This window comes from Dama dama, chromosome 13 (genome assembly GCF_033118175.1).
Source record: "Dama dama isolate Ldn47 chromosome 13, ASM3311817v1, whole genome shotgun sequence".
Classification (NCBI taxonomy): domain Eukaryota; kingdom Metazoa; phylum Chordata; class Mammalia; order Artiodactyla; family Cervidae; genus Dama; species Dama dama.
The window spans coordinates 14,361,553-14,381,359 of NC_083693.1; the positions used below are offsets into that span (position 1 = coordinate 14,361,553).

Consider the following 19,807-nt stretch of genomic DNA (forward strand, 5'->3'; position numbering starts at 1 on the left):
ATCCTCTCATTTGCAGTGTATATGTGTCTTTAGGTCTGAAGTGGGTTTCTTATAGACAGTATACATGTGGGTTTTGTTTTTGTATCCATTCAAACAGTCTATGTCTTTTGGTTGGAGAATTTAATCCACTTACATTTAAAGTAATTATTAATATATATGTTACAATTGCCATTTTCCTAATTGTTTGGGGTTTATTTTTGTAGATCTTTTTCTTCTCTTGTATTTCCTGACTATATAAGTCCCTTTAACATTTGTTGTAAGGCTGATTTTGTGGTACTAAATTCTCTTAACTTTTGCTTGTCTGTAAAGCTTTTGATTTCTCCATCAATTTTGAATGAGATCCTTGCCAGGTAGAGTAATCTTGGTTGCAGAATTTTTTTCCATTCAGCACTTTAAATATAACCTGACATTCCCTTCTGGCCTGAAGAGCTTCTGCCAACAGATCAGCTGTTAAATGTATGGGGTTTCCCATGTATGTTACTTGTTGTTTTCCTCTTGCCACTTTTAGTATTCTTTCTTTGTGTTTTATCTATGTTAGTTTGATGAGTATGTGTCTTGGTGTGTTTCTCCTTAGGTTTATCCTGTATGGAATACTTTATGCTCCTTGGACTTGATTGACTATTTCCTTTCCCAATTTGGGTAAATTTTCAACTATAATCTCTTCAAAAATTTTCTCATACCCTTTCTTTTTCTCTTCTTCTACTGGGACCCCTATAATTTGAATGATGGTGCAATTAATATTGTCCCAGAAGTCTCTGAGAGTATCCTCAGTTCTTTTCATTCTTTTTACTTTATTCTGCTCTTCAGCGGTTATTTCCACCAGCCTATCATCCAGCTCACTTTTCCATTCTTCTGCCTCAGGTATTCTGCTAGTGATTCCTTCAAGAGTATTTTTAATTTCAGTAATTGTGCTGTTTGTCTCTGTATGTTTATTCTTTTATTTTAATAGGTCTTTGTTAATTGATACTTGCATTTTCTCCATTTTATTTTTTGAGGTTTTGGATCATCTTTACCATCATTTTTCTGAATTCTTTTTCAGGTAGTCTGCCTATTTCCTTTTTATTTATTTGGACTTACATGTTTTTAGATTGTTCCTTCATTTGCACATTACTTCTCTACCTTTTCATTATTTATTTATTTTTAACTAATTGTGTTTGAGGCCTCCTTTTCCCAGGCTCTGATGTTGAATTCTTTCTTCCTTTTGGTTTCTGCCCTCATTAGGTTGGTCCAGTGGTTTGTGTAAGTTTCAGATAGGCTGTGACTTGTGCTTGTGTTCCCTCTGATGGGCTTGGCTGGCTGAGGTGGTAACCCTGTCTGCTGATGGTTGGGTTTGTCTTTTCGTCTTGTTTGCTGTTTGAATGAGGCGTCCTGCACAGGGCGCCACTGGCAGTTGGGTGGTGCCAAGTCTTGCACACAAGTGATTGCCTTTGTGGCTATTCTCACTATTTGATATTCCCTAGGGTTAGGAGTTCTCTGGTAATCTAAGGACTTGGAGTCAGCACACCCACTTCAAAGCCTCAGGGCCTGGGCTGTGGCCAGGAACAGAGATTCCACAGGTGGTTTGTTATGACAGTAAATGGTATTAAAACAAACACACAAAAGTGAGAAGCAAAAGGTGCATCCCAGATAAATGGCGATTCCAAAATCAGGTAAATAATAACTAAAATAATGGAATAAACACACACATATATATACACCCATAAGCAAAACCAAAAGTCCAAAAAAGATAAATAAAGTATAATAGAATGACCTTGCAAACAAAAAAAATAAAAAATGATATCCACCAATTAAGAATAAAACTAACTAAGTTGCAAACTGGAAAACAGAACTAAAGCAAGATGCCAACTGGGGAATAAAACAACAAAAACTAAACTGACAAATACGGTGAGAAAAAGAATATAAATGCAAAGTTAAGCAGAAGTAGATAAAGAAGATTTATATACAGTAAAGATTAACTACAATGGGAAAAGAACAGTAGGAAAAACAAACAATATATTGTGGAAAAAAATAACAATAAATTTTAAAAATTTTTTAAAAGAGAGAAGAAAAAGTAAAAAAAAAAAAGGAAAACCCCACAGAACTACAAAAGGCTAATGCAGAGGCAGAAGTATATAACAAAAATAAAAAGTGTGATTTTAAAAAATTCTCTAAAGTTTAAATAGGTTTAATAGTACTAGTAAAAACCATCAACTACAACAACAGAGTGAAAAGGCGGCAGGGGAACATCCAGAAGGAACTACAGAACAAGTCAAAGTATAAGAAATATTTTTCTTGGGTCTCTGCTGTCAGCACCCATTCCCTCACTGGGAGTCACAGTCCACCTTACCTCCCTAGGATGCCTTTCAACACTGGGCTGGTCTCTGGACCTGCTGTGGGGTCTGCTCAGACTCTAATCTGGTCCTATTCCTGTGTATTCTTGCCCTCAATGTCCACAGGTGTCAGAACTATCGCATTTTCTTTTGTGAGAACTCTCATTGTCCTTTTACATATTCCATAGACAGATTCTTCCTAGTTGATTGTGTGGATTTAATCTAGTTTGTACAGTGGGTGGGAAGGTTTGGGGTCTTCTTCCTTAACCACACTGCCTCTGGGTTTCAACTGTAGCTTTATCTCTACCTCTGGATGTGGGTCATCCAGAAGGGTTTGCTCCTGAGGCTGCCCTGGAGGACTTGGTTCTGCCCCAGTGAGGACCAGGTGTGGAGTTGGCACAGCTGCTTAGGTCACAGGGGCCCTGGCAGCACCAGGTACTCAAGGGAGCTGGCAGCAGGAAATATCATGCTATAGAAGGGTATGGCCACCCACTCCAGTGTTCCTGCCAGGAGAATCTCCTGGGCAGAAAAGCCTGCAGACCACAGTCCACAGGGTCTTAAAGAGTTGGACGCGACCAAAGTGACCCCGTTTGCTCGGATGCAGGACTCTTTCTAGCTTCTGGCAGTTCTTTCCCAGTAGGGATCATGCATGGAGGTGGCACGGTTGCTTGGATCACAGGGACCCTGGCAATGCCGGCTATGCAGGAGCACTGATGTCTATTGTCGCAGGAGACGTGGTGTTATTAGGCTTTTTCTAGTCTGTGGCATCTCTGCCCCAGTGAGGACTGAGCCTGAAGGTGGCACAGCGGCGCCAAGTGTGCAGGGACACAGGAGCTATGGCCGTCTCAGAGTATTCTTCTAGCCTCTGGTAGCAGGTGATCTTCGGCTAGTCCTTCTCCATTGCCCCACCCATTCAGGCCTTTAGAGGGCGCCCCTAACTTGGCTCCTTCTCTTGCTCAGCACTGTCAGCGGCTTGAAGGGCCAGCCTCTCTGTTGTTCGGCTGCCCGTGCTGGCCTGTGGGAGAGAGAAGCTAAAGGGATGGCCCCATCCTACAGACTCGGCAGTATCACCTTGCCTCCAAGGCGGCCTGGCTTTCCTCCACAGGCATTTCCCACCACAGTCTCCTCCCTCGTGTCCCCTCGGGCCGTCTCCCCACCATCAACAGCAGACCTCCCCCTGGATTCCCCCACAATCCCCACACTCCAGCTCCCAGCTGCTGTGCCTTCTAAGGGACCCACGTCCCTGACTGGGGTATGTATGGCTGTGGCAAGGATTGTCTGCGTGACTCTCATTCCATTTAGACTGTCACAGATCAGCTGCTTCACACTCAGCCTCAACTATTTCTCCTCTGTCCCAAACAGTTGCCCCAATGTGGAGATCAAACCCCTGCTTCAGTTCCCCTACCTGCCAGGGGCAAGTCCAGTCCTACTAACTCTTCTCTTTTTCTCCCCACTTCCTTCATTCTACTGAGTTTTATCTGGTTCTATTTATTATTTTCCACTGGTCAGATGCTCCTGCCCACTCTCAGCTGGTGTTCTGCAAGCACTTCTGTGTCTGAAGGTGTATTCCTGATGTATCCACGGAGAGAGATGCACTCCATGTCCACCTACTCCTCCACCATCTTATTCTCTCCATTATAAAGTTTTGACGGTTGTACAGGAGTAGCAAGATGCTGTGTTCTGGAAAGATCCTTTTGGTGACAGAGCACAGAATGATCCAGAGTACTGAGGGTTGTTATGAGACAAGCCAGGGGCTTTGGTAAATAGTACATGGGCTAGGTAGGAAGAGGAATTGGGGGATATATAGAAGTTGAAAAGGGGAAATGAATCAGAAATGGTTTCTAGGTTCCCACTTTGGATAAATGAAAGGAGGACCTAAACTAAGAGAAGGTATTGGTGTGATAGAGATAACAGCTCATTTCTGGTCATCGTGAATTTCAGCTGCCAGAAGGTTGAAACCAGCAGGTTGAAGGACAGAGGTCAAATGGGAGGAAGGAGAGAGATACAATTCTTCGGAAGATCACCTAGAAAAGACATGGGTAGAGGCAACTTTGGAATAAAATAAACAACGTATTAGGCATGCACACTCTCCCAGCCCCTCATGGAATCTTATGAAATTTCCAGTAACATCTCTATTAACCCCAACTCTTTTATGTGTGGCTTTGCTTTAGTAAAGAGGAAATAGTGTCCATAAAATGATTTCTTCAGTTTGTTTTCTGAATAATCATGAAAGGATAAGATAAATATAAAAATATTAAGTAAAACATTATAGTGATTGATAAGCTTGAATTCATACTGCAAAAAGGGAAATATAAATTTGTTAGAGAAGTTTAGATATGAAAGTTTATGTATAGGTCTGTTACTATTGAAAGAGCAAACCAAGAATGTAGCTACTTGAGGGGTGAGTTTTCTGTTATCCTTGTTCTTAACCAGGTACAATACAGCTAGACAGAAGTGATAATAGCTCACTGAGTAATGGCCTGAATAAATGGTGTAGAATAATGGCATAGAATAAATGTGCATGTCTATCACACATATCAAATAATATGTATCTTTTTCTGTCTTTTACAGTAAAATACTTCACACAGCCATGGATATAATAAAAATTAAGTTTCAAAGCACCAGAATTTTGACTCTTTCCCCAATTTAATAAATGCTGTACTTGAATACTTTTATCAAGATATTCATTTAACAAAATAAGTTATAAATTATTTCCTTGAATTATTTTAACACAAGAAAGTTGTGTTAATTTTGGCAATACTTCATTACAGGTGATTATGTTGTCATGACTATATATTTTGAATTGAGTAGAAGAATGGGATACTTCACTATTCAAACATATATTCCTTGTATACTGACTGTGGTTTTATCCTGGGTATCATTCTGGATCAAAAAAGATGCTACACCAGCAAGAACAGCATTAGGTGAGTTTCAAAAAAGTCTCCTACCATTTTGTGTAATTTTAATATAGAACTATCTTCATAAAAATACTTTCAATGAAAAAGACTCAGTTCAAATGTAACTGATCTAATTTGAGGGCTACTTGATTATTTTATTTATTTTTAAATAGACAAGTTAGATTTTTCTTCCTGACAATAAAATTTCATGTGTACCACTTAAGATGAGGTTAGGTATTCAAAATAAATCAATTGCATCATTCTGTACTGTGCTCTACGGATGATGTCATTAAAAATGTAGTCATGTTCTGAAACCTGCCACACTCAGAAGTCTCATTAGGTCAGTGAATGGAAATAGAACAGTGTATGGAAATAGAACCTTTGAGGATTGATGACCAAATCAGTAAAACAATCTTTCAATAAAAGAGGTACTGCTTGTCTAGAGCAAATTTACCAGCAAACAAGAAAATTATTATTATTTTCAGCTATAATTTACACATTAAAGCTCAAAATCTTTTCATGAATTTTTCTCTGGTACCCAAAGTTCTCTTAATAAAACACTAAATTTCAGGGGTTTTAGATTTGTAGTGCATGTTTTATGTCAATTTTTCTTTATGGTAGGAATTTTGCCTAACTTTCTATATTTTGATTTGTTAATAATGTATGATATATAGTTCTTTCCACCAGCACTCTCACAATTTCTTTTGGAAATCAACCTACCTCAATATAAAAAAAAAACTGCAAAATCTTGTATATTACATTGCACCACTTCTGTTGGTTTTTAATTCTTGTTTGTTTAACAGCACAGTACTTTTTAACAAGGTAAATTAGCCTTTAGTATCCTCAGTCCTGTGGAAAATTCTTAAAGAAATGGGAATACCAGACCACCTTATCTGCCTCCTGAGAAATCTGTATGCAAATCAAGAAGAAACAATAGAACCAGACATGGAACAAAGGACTGATTGCAAATTGGGAAAAGAGTATGTCAAGGCTATATATTGTCACCCTGCTTATTTAACTTCTATACAGAGTACATCATGTGAAATGCCAGGCTGGATGAAGTACAAGCTGGAATCTAGATTGCCAGGAGAAACATCAATAGCCTCAGATATGCAGATGACACCACCGTTATGGCAGAAAACAAAGAGGAACTAAAGAGCCTCTTGATGAAAGTGAAAGAGGAGAGTGAAAAAGCTGGCTTAAAATGCAACATTCAAAAAAAGAAGATCACGGCATTGGGTCCCATCACTTCATTGCAAATAGATGGGGAAATAATGGAAACAGTGACAGACTTTCTTTTCTTGGGCTCCAAAATCACTACAGATGTTAACTGCAGCCATGAAATTAAAAGACACTTGCTCCTTGGAAGAAAAGCTATGACCACCCAAGATATCATATTAAAAAACAGATAAGGAAGCTGTGGTGCATATACACCATGGAATATTACTCAGCCATTAAAAAGAATTCATTTGAATCTGTTCTAATGAGATGGATGAAACTGGAGCCCATTATACAGAGTGAAGTAAGCCAGAAAGATAAAGACCAATATAGTATACTAATGCACATATATGGAATTTAAAAAGATGGTAATGATAACCCTATATGCAAAACAGAAAAAGAGACACAGATGTACAGAACAGACTTTTAGACTCTGTGGGAGAAGGCGAGGGTGGGATGTTCTGAGAGAATAGCATTGAAACAAGTATACTATCAAGGATGAAATGGATCACCAGCTAAGGCTGGATGCATGAGACAAGTGCTCAGGGCTGGTGCACTGGGAGGACCCAGAGGGATTGGGTGGAGGGGGAGGTGGGAGGGGGGATAGGGAAGGGGAACACATGTAAATCCATGGCTGATTCATGTCAATGTATGGCAAAAACCACTACAATATTGTAAAGCAATTAGCCTCCAACTAATAAAATAAATGGGAAAAATAAAAAAATAATAAATAAATAAACTAACTGAAAAAAATAAAAATAAAAAGCAGAGACATTACTTAGCCAACAAAGGTCTGTCTAGTCAAAGCTGTGGTTTTTCCAGAAGTCATGTATGGATGTGAGAGTTGGACCATAAAGAAAGTTGAGCTCCAATAAATTTATGCTTTTGAACTGTGATGTTGGAGAAGACTCTTGAGAGCCCTTGGACTGCAAGGAGATCAAACCAGTCAATCCTAAAGGAAATCAGCCCTGAATATTCATTGGAAGGACTGATGCTGAAGCTGAAGCTCCTACTTTGGCCACCTGATGCAAAGAGCTGACTCATTGCAAAGTACCCTGATGCTGGGAAAGATTGAAAGCAGGAGGAGAAGGGGACAACAGAGGATGAGGTTGACGGATGGCATCACCAACTCAATGGGCACGAGTTTGAGAAAGCTCTGGAAATTGGTGATGGACAAGGAAGCCTGGCTGTTCTGCAGTCCATGGGGCTGTAAAGAGTTGGACACTACTGAGTGAACTGAACTGAACTGACTCTCTGCCCAATGTTGGTTTTTCATTCTTATAGAAAATCAGCTGACAAAGACATAACATAAATTTAGCAACTATTCTTGAGGTTATGACCTCACAATGACAAATTCAGATGTCATAGTATGACTTTAAAGATCAGCTTCAAAACAGAGTAATATGTCTGCACAACTTGAAACTATGCAAGTCCTATCAAAGAGTAGCCATCATGGCATTAAGAGAACAGAGATACTAGAAATATACCATGCTTGCAGGTAATAGATTTGCTGACCAGAAGAGTGGAGAAATCTCAACGTTAGTATATTTAATTGAGACACCTGAAGGGCTCTGCTTAATAAAGGAATATTCTAGACTTCCTTTAAATGAAACAAATCATGCCATGACAAGATCAAGCAAAACCACCAGTAAATCAACTATTTATTATAAGGAAGAATTCAACATTCTTTTTAAAAAATGACATAGTCCATCATGTATCATCTACAATATTGTCTATACAGTAAAAAATTACTCGACTTTCTAAGAAGCAGATAATTGTGATCCATGATCAAGAAAAAAAGTCAACATTAAAATGTAACTCTAATGTTGAATCAGCAGATATGGCCTTTAAAGCAGCTATTATAACAGGGTTCAAGGATTAAATAGAAAACACAATGTTAGTAAATGACCAGATGGATAATATCAACAAATACATTTCTTAAAAATGAAGTTCTAGAATAAAATGTATAATAGTCAAATCGAAAATAATCACTAAATGAGCTTAAGAGCAGACTGAAGATGCCGGGGAGGGGAGACATCATGTACAATTGACCATCACATAAAATTTATCTAATTAGAAGAAGAGATGAATTAAAAAATGATTTAAAAGAATTAACAGAGCCTCAGTGACCTGTGAGACAATATAGAGATGTATAACACAACTTCAACTGGTACTCCAAAATGAAAAGAGAAAAAGAATCAACTTTTAAAATTTTTGAAGAAATTTAGTAAAAACACGCAACTTTCTTGAAAATGAAAGTGAAAGTGAAGTCGCTCAGTAATGTCCGACTCTTTGCGACCCTGTGGACTGTAGACTACCAGTATCCTCTGTTCATGGGATTTTCCAGTCAAGAAAACTGGAGTAGGCTGCCATTTCCTTCTCCAGGAGATCTTCCCAACCCAGGGATCAAACCCAGGTCTCCCTCACTGTGGGCAGATACTTCACCATCTGAGCCACCAGGGAAGCCCTACCTACAAATTCTTTAGACATAACATGGTCACCACATTTTTGAAAATGTTAAATTGAACGTTTATTACAAGATCTATATTTTTCATAAAAATTTACCTGCCATCAGTGTACAGTTCTCAAATTTACAATGCATTTTTTACAAAAAGTATCACAACTTTCCCACCTGCAGTAAGGAGAGCCTGACATTCTGTTTTCACTGTACTGATTAAAGAAACTGATTCAAAGAGGATAAGTGGCTTTATCTGACCAAATGTTGAGAAGGCCCAGAGCAAGGCTGAAGGCTTTGACTTCTAGTTCAATATCCTGTACACCTCAAGCTGCTCATGCTGCTCTATCTGACTTGTTCTACAGTTTCTTGCTGATTGACAGACCACTAAACAGGCACTAAATAAGAGCTGTGATGCTATTGCAAAGATGGGAACTAATGTGCATTCATCTGTCATGTCTACCTGATCTTTCTATCACACACGTATCTCTTAAATTTGCTCCACAGTCTTTGATTAAATCTTTAGTGTTGGCCAACATATATTAAATAAAGTCAGTTTAATACTGTGATTAGTTAACTAATTAACCAATGAATTCATGTACTCATAAAAAGCCTTTATTGAAATGGTTAGAATGCTAGACATGGTGCTATGTAATGGGCAAGAAAGGATGAGCAAGATACAGTTTTGCTTTTAAAGATCTCACGTTCTATTCAGGGAGACAGACCACAAAGACGTATGCAATTCTCTGTGATAATGCAAAAAATGAGGCACGTAGAATGTATAGGAACAGTGAAGATGTGTGTATTATCAGCTCTGCCTGCAGTCCTATAAAGTGATTTGCCTCATAAAAAGTGGTGTTTCTGCTGAGTCTTCAAAAAAAGTGAGGTTACAAATTGCACACCAGAAGAGAAGTAAGACAGGAAATAGTTTACATGAGCAGAAGAAAAGTGTGAGATGAGGAACAGCCAAAGTATAGGGGACTGCAAACCTCACTTTCATTGAAAATATATTTAAAAGACAAAATGTCAAACAATACAAAAATTACTGAATAAATGGAATGATATAAACTTAATTCATATATTTTAATGTTATTGTGAAGACTATAATAAAACATATTGTGGAAATGTTGCTTGTAATATTATATATACATTACAATTAAAAGTATTATTACATTTACTCAGTGTCAAGAAGGAGGATTCACATAAAAATAAAACACCAGGTGGGATGGTGGGATTCTGTTCGGCTTCTTTTACAATTTGGTATGTGTCCCCTGTGCAGGCATCACCACAGTACTGACCATGACCACACTCAGCACCATAGCCAGGAAGTCCTTGCCCCGTGTTTCCTATGTGACTGCCATGGACCTTTTCGTGACTGTGTGCTTCTTATTTGTCTTTGCTGCTCTGATGGAGTATGCTACCCTCAACTACTATTCAAGCTGTAGAAAACCAACTACCACTAAGAAAAAAACATCGGTGAGTTCCAGTAGCAAAGATTTTCTCAGAAGGTAGTAGAATATTTTGAGGTAAATGGTTGTTATTCATAAGGATTTTATACAACATGATATAAATAGTTAATTTGATAAGACTTTTAGGAAGCAACCTAGATGCCCATCAGCAGGTGAATAGATAAGGAAGCTGTGGTACATATACACCATGGAATATTACTCAGCCGTTAAAAAGAATTCATTTCAATCAGTCCTAATGAGATGGACGAAACTGGAGCCCATTATACAGAGTGAAGTAAGCCAGAAAGATAAAGAACATTACAGCATACTAACACATATATATGGAATTTAGAAAGATGGTAACGATAACCCTATATGCAAAACAGAAAAAGAGACACAGACTTCTGAACTCTGTGGGGGAAGGTGAGGGTGGGATGTTTCGAAAGAACAGCATGTATATTATCTATGGTGAAACAGATCACCAGCCCAGGTGGGATGCATGAGACAAGTGCTCGGGCCTGGTGCACTGGGAAGACCCAGAGGAATCAGGTGGAGAGGGAGGTGGGAGGGGGGATCGGGATGGGGAATACGTGTAAATCCATGGCTGATTCATATCAGTGTATGACAAAACCCACTGAAATGTTGTGAAGTAATTAGCCTCCAACTAATTAAAAAAAAAAAAAAAAAAGACTTTTAAAAAACAAGATAGGTATTCAGAAGATATGAATGTGACTGTCAAGCAGTCTTCAGCTTCACCTACCAGTGGCATGGACTGATGTAATCACACCTTAAAGATTATTCTTTATCAGAGTGTTCTGTAATACAAATTCCATGGCAGTTTTCAGTTGTTTTTCCTGCTTTCCTTGTAGTTACTACATGCAGATTCCTCAAGATGGATTCACGAAAGGATAAGCCTACAAGCCCCCTCTGTACGTATAGCATTGCAAGTGTAAATACTTCTGAGAACTCTGTGTAAACTACAATTGAAAAATATTATTGTTTACAGGTGCATCTATTGAAGACCAAAGAGTAATGCATGTACTCCCTTAAAAAATGTATTTACAAAGGAATGTTCAACTTAGAAAATTTGGAAAATAAAGGGAAAAAAATCACTTCTACTTAGGAATTAATGTATAGCATACATATTTCTGTAACTCAAAATTATGTTCTGAATACACTTTTTGGTCAAAATATTAATTTATAGGATCATTTTGATGATTGCATCATACGTTCATGACTGATGCACGCACAGATGATCTCAGCTGGACACTGGGCTAATCCACAACTTTTCACTTTTAAACATATTTTTATCACTACAGTTTTGTACATACTTGTGACTATTTTCTTAGTATTAATTCCTAGAAGGAGAATGCCTGGGCCAAAGAATTGCATGTTTTTTCCCAAATCGCATTCCAGCAGTTTTGTTAGCAGTGTGAGTCACTCACTGCTCAATGTGGGTCACTCTCCCTGCATTTATTTGGATAGTTGAATATACAAACAACTCCTACAAACTATTCCTACTGGCATTGCTTTGATTATTGATAAAGTTTAATGCACTTTTTTACTTGTTTATTTTTTATTTTCACATATTCCTGTGAATTGTTTTTTCTGTCCATTAGTTTTTATAAAATTTTTGTACAATTTTTATAACATTTTTATCCTTTAAGTTTTTTAAAGTAGCAATCTGCTGGTTATATTTATTGTATTCTATACAATGTAAAATTTATATAATCACATATAGAATATATTAGGGATATTAATCTGGTTTTTTATGTAGTTTTTATTACAGATTTCACTAGTAATGCTGTCACTGCAATTTCTTGTGCTTTTTTCCACATGCAGTGTCTTCAATCTCCTGTTGTCAAATCTATCAACATTTCCTTTTGTGGTATCTGCCTCTTGTGTCCTGCTTGGAAGTCCTTTCCTATTTTCAGAATGACATAGCTCTCCCTGACTTTCTTTTGAGTGCTAACTCTGTTTGACAACATATTCTACATACTTTCATTTATCAACTCATTCTATCCTCACAAAAACCCATTCTACTGACAAGGACACTGAGATGTGGAAAAGTAAAGTCCTATAAGTATTGACCGAACCTTCACAGTTTAAAAAATTGTTGCATTTAATTATTAGTGTTACCTGAAATTTTTAATATATAGCTTAATGTAAGACTCTATTGAAAAATTGAAAAACATGTCTTTAAAGCACTGATCGTGAGCTACCACTTTTACCATATGACAGCTTTTACTTTAATTATTTTTATTCCTTTGTACATAAGAAGTCACAAATAGCACTGAATGTTTTATGCCCACCCGTACACAATAGGTGGTTTTCTAGCTGCTAATCAGCATCTTATGTTCAGTTCATTTCAGTCAATTTCATCAGGAAATTGTATAATTATCTATACTCTGCTAGTATGTATCATTATAGTTCTGACAGAGGTGAAGCCATTTTTTTTAGCTGTGGGAAGCCACAGTGGACATAGATTTTGCCAGCAAATGCTGCCAAATAGCAACAGACTGAAAGGTAATGGGAAGGGGTGGAAGTGGGGGATGCTAAATAACAGAGACAAGTCAGAACAAATAGTATGAGGCCCAGAAAATACATTATCACACACAGCCAGGGGGCTAAGAGTGGAGGAAGAAATATTGACATCTTCGATATAGAAATGATACAGTCAAAAGTAATAAAGAATGTTTTAACATAGAGAAAAAAATAGCCACAAAACTGGAAGAAATTTTTAAGCTGGAAAATGTAATGACCCTAAAGAATGTGCATACAGAAACAATTCACAGAAAGGGCTCCAGGCCAGCTAGCAAGACATAATCAGAGAGTCTTCAACAGGAGTTCAGAAGACAAAAAAAAAAAAAAAAAAAACTGGGGTATTTCAACTGTTGGATGATAATGTCTTCAGTTCTATTCTGAAATATCTAGTGTCAGGTTAGTTAAGGGATCACTCTCCCCAAAAAGGAAAAGCAGAGATGAACAGCCTCTCAGTAACCAGGACAGGAGCTGGCCCCCTGAGGGTCATATGTTGCTTTGGGGCAAGTTGTCCAAAGAGTTCTGTGCCTCAGTTACCCAACCCATAAAATGCAAGGCTAGTCCACTCTGAGTATGCAGTAGTATTTGTTGCCCAGGAAGTGCAGTGGTTCTGAGGAAGTCAAGGAACTGCATTATACAAAGAAGCAAAACAGGAGTGAGTCAGGCAGGGACTAGCTGGGCTGAAGATGACCCTGGAGATTCATTAATTAAAATCTCTCTTGGGGCATAGTTGAAATTATATTGACAAATGGGAGGACTGCATTTAAAGAACTACTTAAACATTTTAACATATGGCTATTTACAGTTCTTAACATTATAAGTTTTATTTCAATATTGTAATATGTCATTTTACAACAGTGAGCTATAAAGATATAACTAGAGATCTCTTATTTGTTTCAGTGATCATGGATTTTAGTTCTCTAAATAAAGAAGTGAGGTATATAGTTCTCCCTTGTCCCCAGAAAACGTATGCTTTTTAGCCTGTTACCTCGTTGGGCATCCTTTGAATCTCTAGTGAGCTGTCTCCATCCCTGCAGAGACTTCTGATGCCCATTTTGAGTCAGCTCCTCGTGTTGGTCCTGGCTGCTTGTAATGGCTGGACATCTTTGTGTGACACTACACAGGTAAAAAAGGTTGAAGAAATAAAAGGATGAAAATCTGGCTGAACACTGTCAAAGCACGTGTACAATTATTTAATAAAAGCAGATTTTTCTAATTGAAGATTATCAAAAAGAAGCAAATTCCTCAAATGCACTAGAGTTGAATGAGGAATTTGCTTTTCTCAGCAAATTTTCAGGTGAAATTTACACCGACTCAGGTTTAAGAAACATTAACCTGGAGAACATGTACCTACACTAGAACTGGAGGGACACCAAGGTTTTTATTTCTTCTCCTTGTCTAGAATTATAGAGGAAAGTAGACAGCTGCACCATGGCCCCTGACTGGCTATTGGCCCAGAGCATCTTGATTTAGGTTACTGCTCACACAGACATTTCCCAATTAAAAGGATGCCCCAAAGGGAACCAGTAGTGACACTGAATGCTCTACACTTCTACTTGCTTCTCTCTGACTTGACTCCACACAGCTAGAAAAATAACCAATTAATGTAACATCCAGAAGTAGAAGGAAAAAGGTACCATATTCCCTGTAATTATGGGGTTTGGTTTTATATATATACTATATAATAAATATATAGTATAATTAATAATAATTTTATATAATTATACATTACATAATATATTATATAATTGTTATATAATTATATATAATATAATATTACATATAATATAATATTATATAATATATAACTACATATTATAATATATAATATATCATATATAATATAGTATATTTATGTTAAATATTAAATATATATGATATATATTATAATTATTATATGATATATATGATATATTAATTATAATCAATATATTATGTATAATATATGATATAGTATAATAGATTATAATAACATATAATATGTGTTATATATATTATATATTATATAATTATATACCATATATTATATATATTATATTTTTATTATACATATGTTATTATTTATATTATATATAATTAATATATAATATATATTATAAAATGTAACAATGAATATTATATATAATATAGTACTATAATATTAAAATATATATCATGTGTTATAATATCATATTTGATATATATCATTATATATTATTTTATATATGATATATAATATAATATGTAATATACTATTATATATGTACAATATAATATAATATATAATATTATATATATAATATATATAAACATCAATATGATTAAATTAATATGACCCAAGGATTGAACCTGGGTCTCCTGCAATGCAGGTAGATGCTTTTATCCTCTAAGTCACCAGAGAAGTTCATTAATATTATATTATATATTATATATATTCAATATTGTATATATTACAATAATATATTACATAATATCACAATATTAAAATATTACACTAATTATAATATTACAGTAATTACAATATTGTAGTTCTATTAATTGCAATTAATTATTGTATATTATATAATATACTATATATACAGTGTTATATCCAATATATTATATATTGGAAATAATATATCCAATATATTATATATATCATTTTATATATTATATATATTATATGATTATATATTATATATTATGTAATAATATATTTATATTTATATAATACATATACCATTATATATATTATATATAATAATAAATATTATAATAAACATACATAATATATCATATATAATATATATCATATATTATATATTTTTATTAACAATATATTATATTATATATTATATATTATATTATAATATAACCATATTATATATTATGTATATTATATTAACAATATATTAACAATATAATATATCATATATATTATATATGATATAAACATTAATATAATATATTAATTTAATTCATGTAATATATTATTATATTATTTGTACAATATTGCATATATATTACAATATTAATATATTACAATAATATCACAATATTAAAATATTACAATAATTATAATATTACAATAATTACAATATTACAATATTGAAATTATATTTATTGTAAATAATTATTGTAATTAATTATTGTATATTATTTAATATACAATATATGTGCAGTATAATATCCAATATAGTATATTGAATATTATATTGATAATTGTAATTAATTATTATAATTAATATGTTACAATATTGCAATAATTATAATTTTACAATAATATTACAATATTTTGTATAATATATATAAATATTATATATATTGTGTCTATATATACATATATGTATGTATATGTTGTGTGTACATGTTATATACATATGTTATATGTATATGTGTTTTATATGTATTCTATATATATACACTATATATTACATATATACAATATGTATAATATTGTAATATTATTACCATATAATTATTGTAATATTATAATATTATTGTAACATATTAATTACAATAATTAATTTTACACTGGGAGAGAGGCCTTTCAGAATCATCATGAATGTTATATATATTTTTAAATATATTGCTAATATATTATTAAATATTTCAATATATATCATTAAAATATATTATATTATAATCATATATATTATTTAATATTATATATTTATATATGTATTATATATAATATGATACATATATATATGTATATAATGTGTATATATATAGTATATATATTGTATATATATACTATATATATTGTATATACAGTATACAATATTGTATATATGTAATATATATAATATATATTATATATTATAGATATATCAATATATTATATTGATATAATTTAATAATATATATTAAAAGTATTTAATATCATTTTAATAATATATATTTTAATATACATAGTATCCATGATGAATTCTGAAATGCCTCTCTCCCAGCATTAAGTGTTAATATTATTGTAACATATTAATTACATATTACATATAACATATGTACATATGTACAGTATATACATATTACATATTGTAACATATTAACATATTAATTACATATTAATTATATATAGTATATATATAATATATATGTAAATATTGTATATACAGTATACATTATATATAATATATATTTTATATATTATAGATATATAAATATATCACATTAATATAATGTAATAATATGTATTAAAATATTTAATAATATATTAATGATATATTTTAAAATATGCATAATATTCATGATGAATTCTGAAAAGCCTCTCTCCCAGCATTAAGCAATGTGCTTGTGTGCCTCCCTCTCCCTTGATTTCAGCCTCCATTGACACACACGCTTTCCTTTGACACCTCAGATCCTCAGTTTCTGCAGTATAAATAAAATTAGAACAGAAAGACAACTGTGGTTTTTAGCTTTCATACATTATTCTGTCAAACTTAGAAATATGTCCTCTCTAATGGACAGGGAAGCCTGGTGTGCTACTGTCCATGGGGTTGCAAGAGTCGAACATGACTGAGTGATTGAGTGACTGAACTGAACTGATCCTGTCTAAAAACTTCAATTTAGTACACAGTTCTAGTTGTATGGAACAGTTCTTCAACTGCCTGAAGAGTTGACAAGTCTATTTGAAGCCATTACTCAAGGTTAAGAATGATTCCTCTCATTTATGAGTGACTATAAGTCATCCCCTCACCTTATCTGCCCAAATATTGACTTCTCCACATCAGGAAGAGAGCTTGTGAAGTAGAAAACAAAACATTCCTATTGTATACAATTTTTGACTGTCAAGAGATGACAAGCATTGTCTGGCGTTCACACAGTGAAAGTTCATTTTTTAACCTGAATTACATGGACCAAGAAGATTCTCTCTTATCATTCCTATACACCGTAGCTTTTTTAACTTTCTGCTAATTAGAAAGAATTTATTTCTCTACAAATTGATATAAGTATTGTTTAACATTTGAAGAATTGTATATAATGTGTGTGCATATATACTCCAAATCAGCAGAGAAGTAGGCAGAACAGAGTCTTGAAATGTCTAATACACATTTGAAAAAATACTGAATCTCCCTTATCAGTAATCTGAGAAACACAAGTTTCGAAAACTGAACTCTAGTTTTTTGTTTTTCCATTAGATTTGCAAAGATTGAACTCTCCATAGCAGGGATAGGGGAGCAGGCATGGGGCATAGCATTGTCATCATTATTTGTGGACAGGTATAATCTATGCATATTGCTTGATTCATCTCGAGCTGTCTTTGATGCATTTCATGATGATTTTTGTGTTGCTCTTGTTGTCTGCAGAACTATTCTCTCCTTGACATGAGGCCACCACCACCTGTAACAGTTACTCTAAACAATTCCGTGTACTGGCAGGAATTAGAAGATACCTGTGTCTACGAGTGTTTGGATGGCAAAGACTGTCAGAGTTTCTTCTGCTGCTATGAAGAATGCAAATCAGGATCTTGGAGAAAAGGACATATTCACATAGACATCTTGGAACTGGACTCATATTCACGGGTCTTTTTCCCTACATCATTCCTGCTCTTCAACTTGGTTTATTGGGTGGGATACCTCTATCTCTAACTCTTCTTCCAGGTGATAAGTGAAGAGTGTTAGATTCCCCTCTAAACTTTCACCGTCCCCAGACCAGTAGTGACTAACTGGAGTAGCAAGGAAAGACACTGCTCACTTTATTTGAAATACATCACTTTTGAGCAGTGTAGGAGTATGTGGCAAATATTTCTATTATGTATTTCAAACCCACAGATACATGCGTGTGCACACACAAGTTAACTGAGTGTTAAAGTGATCTTCTTGCTAATCCTTTACTGAATCTGTAGCTTGGTGATATTTATAAATGTTTTTTGGATATTGGAAGCAGTTCCCAATTTTCTTTTGTGAAGAAATCTGTGAAACGTACAAGCAAATATCTGAGAAGCTCTCTCAGACTCCACCGTTTTCTGTATTTGTATTTGGGCCCTCGGCAGCACTGGCGCCCAGTCACTCAGAGTTGCTGCTGACCGAGACACTCATGCTGACCTCAGCCACTGGCAGTCTGAGTTCAAGTGTGAACTGCAGTGAGTTACCACCCAGTTTCCTCTCTCTGTGGCCTCTTTGCTCTGTCACCACCTTCACTGGTTGGTGTACTTTTATCTAATAACCTCACCCTAAGTTTGGAAAGGTTATATCTGTTTCATCCACAAGTTTTCAGTTGAGGAAACAGTCTGATTTTCAAAATTCTCATGTTGCTGAAGTCAAAGATGTTTACTATCTCTGAACATCATAAGTTCAACATTTTATCCTAAGAATTGTGTTTTACTAAACCAAGAAGCAACCCCAGGGTATACTCTATTATGGGTTCAATGATTATCTTTACCTTGCAAAGAAAGGTATATAGCATTCACAAGCTTTGGTTTTGAAATTGTTTTCCAGAATGTAAAAGAAATGTAGATAGAATTTGTACAAATTTTTCTTAGTGAATATTAACTTTCAAGTCAAATCAATTTTAGATGCAAAACAATGGGCCATGGCTATCATCAATGATATATTTTGATGAAAAAAAAATTATTTTATATTTTGGAATAAGGGTAGGTAGCAAGATTCTAAAGGAAAAGAAACCTTGAAATTAGTACTCTTTTGATATTTTTATAACACAAAGCAAACTTGCTTATTGATGTTAGTTCTTTGTTATAACTGGATGCTAGTACATACTTCACAAGACTCTTCAGAAGCTTTCCACCATAGATAGGGGAAAAAAAAAAGTCCTACCATTAGTTTAACAGATGCTTTGCCATTATCAAAATTTTGGTACTAACTCTGCTTCTCATCTTTATCACATAGAAAATTGAATTTGTTTTATTGGAAACCATATGTTTATTTTAATTATGTATTGTGCATACTATTATTATTCAGAAAAAAAGGTAAAACATTATGCAGGAAAAGTATATAAAAGTGCTAATTCATACAATTTAAT

At 34.3% G+C, this 19,807-nt stretch overlaps 1 protein-coding gene across 1 annotated transcript in view; it reads left to right on the forward strand.

Moving 5' to 3' along the window:
- GABRG3 (gamma-aminobutyric acid type A receptor subunit gamma3) overlaps positions 1–18,417 on the forward strand; it is an 812,145-nt gene extending 793,728 nt beyond the window's left edge. Inside the window, exons 7-10 of the mRNA XM_061159587.1 lie at positions 5,081–5,233; positions 10,159–10,355; positions 11,197–11,256; positions 18,136–18,417. Of these exons, the coding sequence (XP_061015570.1) occupies positions 5,081–5,233; positions 10,159–10,355; positions 11,197–11,256; positions 18,136–18,417 (692 nt within the window). The remainder of the gene's footprint in view (positions 1–5,080; positions 5,234–10,158; positions 10,356–11,196; positions 11,257–18,135) is intronic.
- The last annotated feature ends 1,390 nt before the right edge of the window (positions 18,418–19,807 follow it).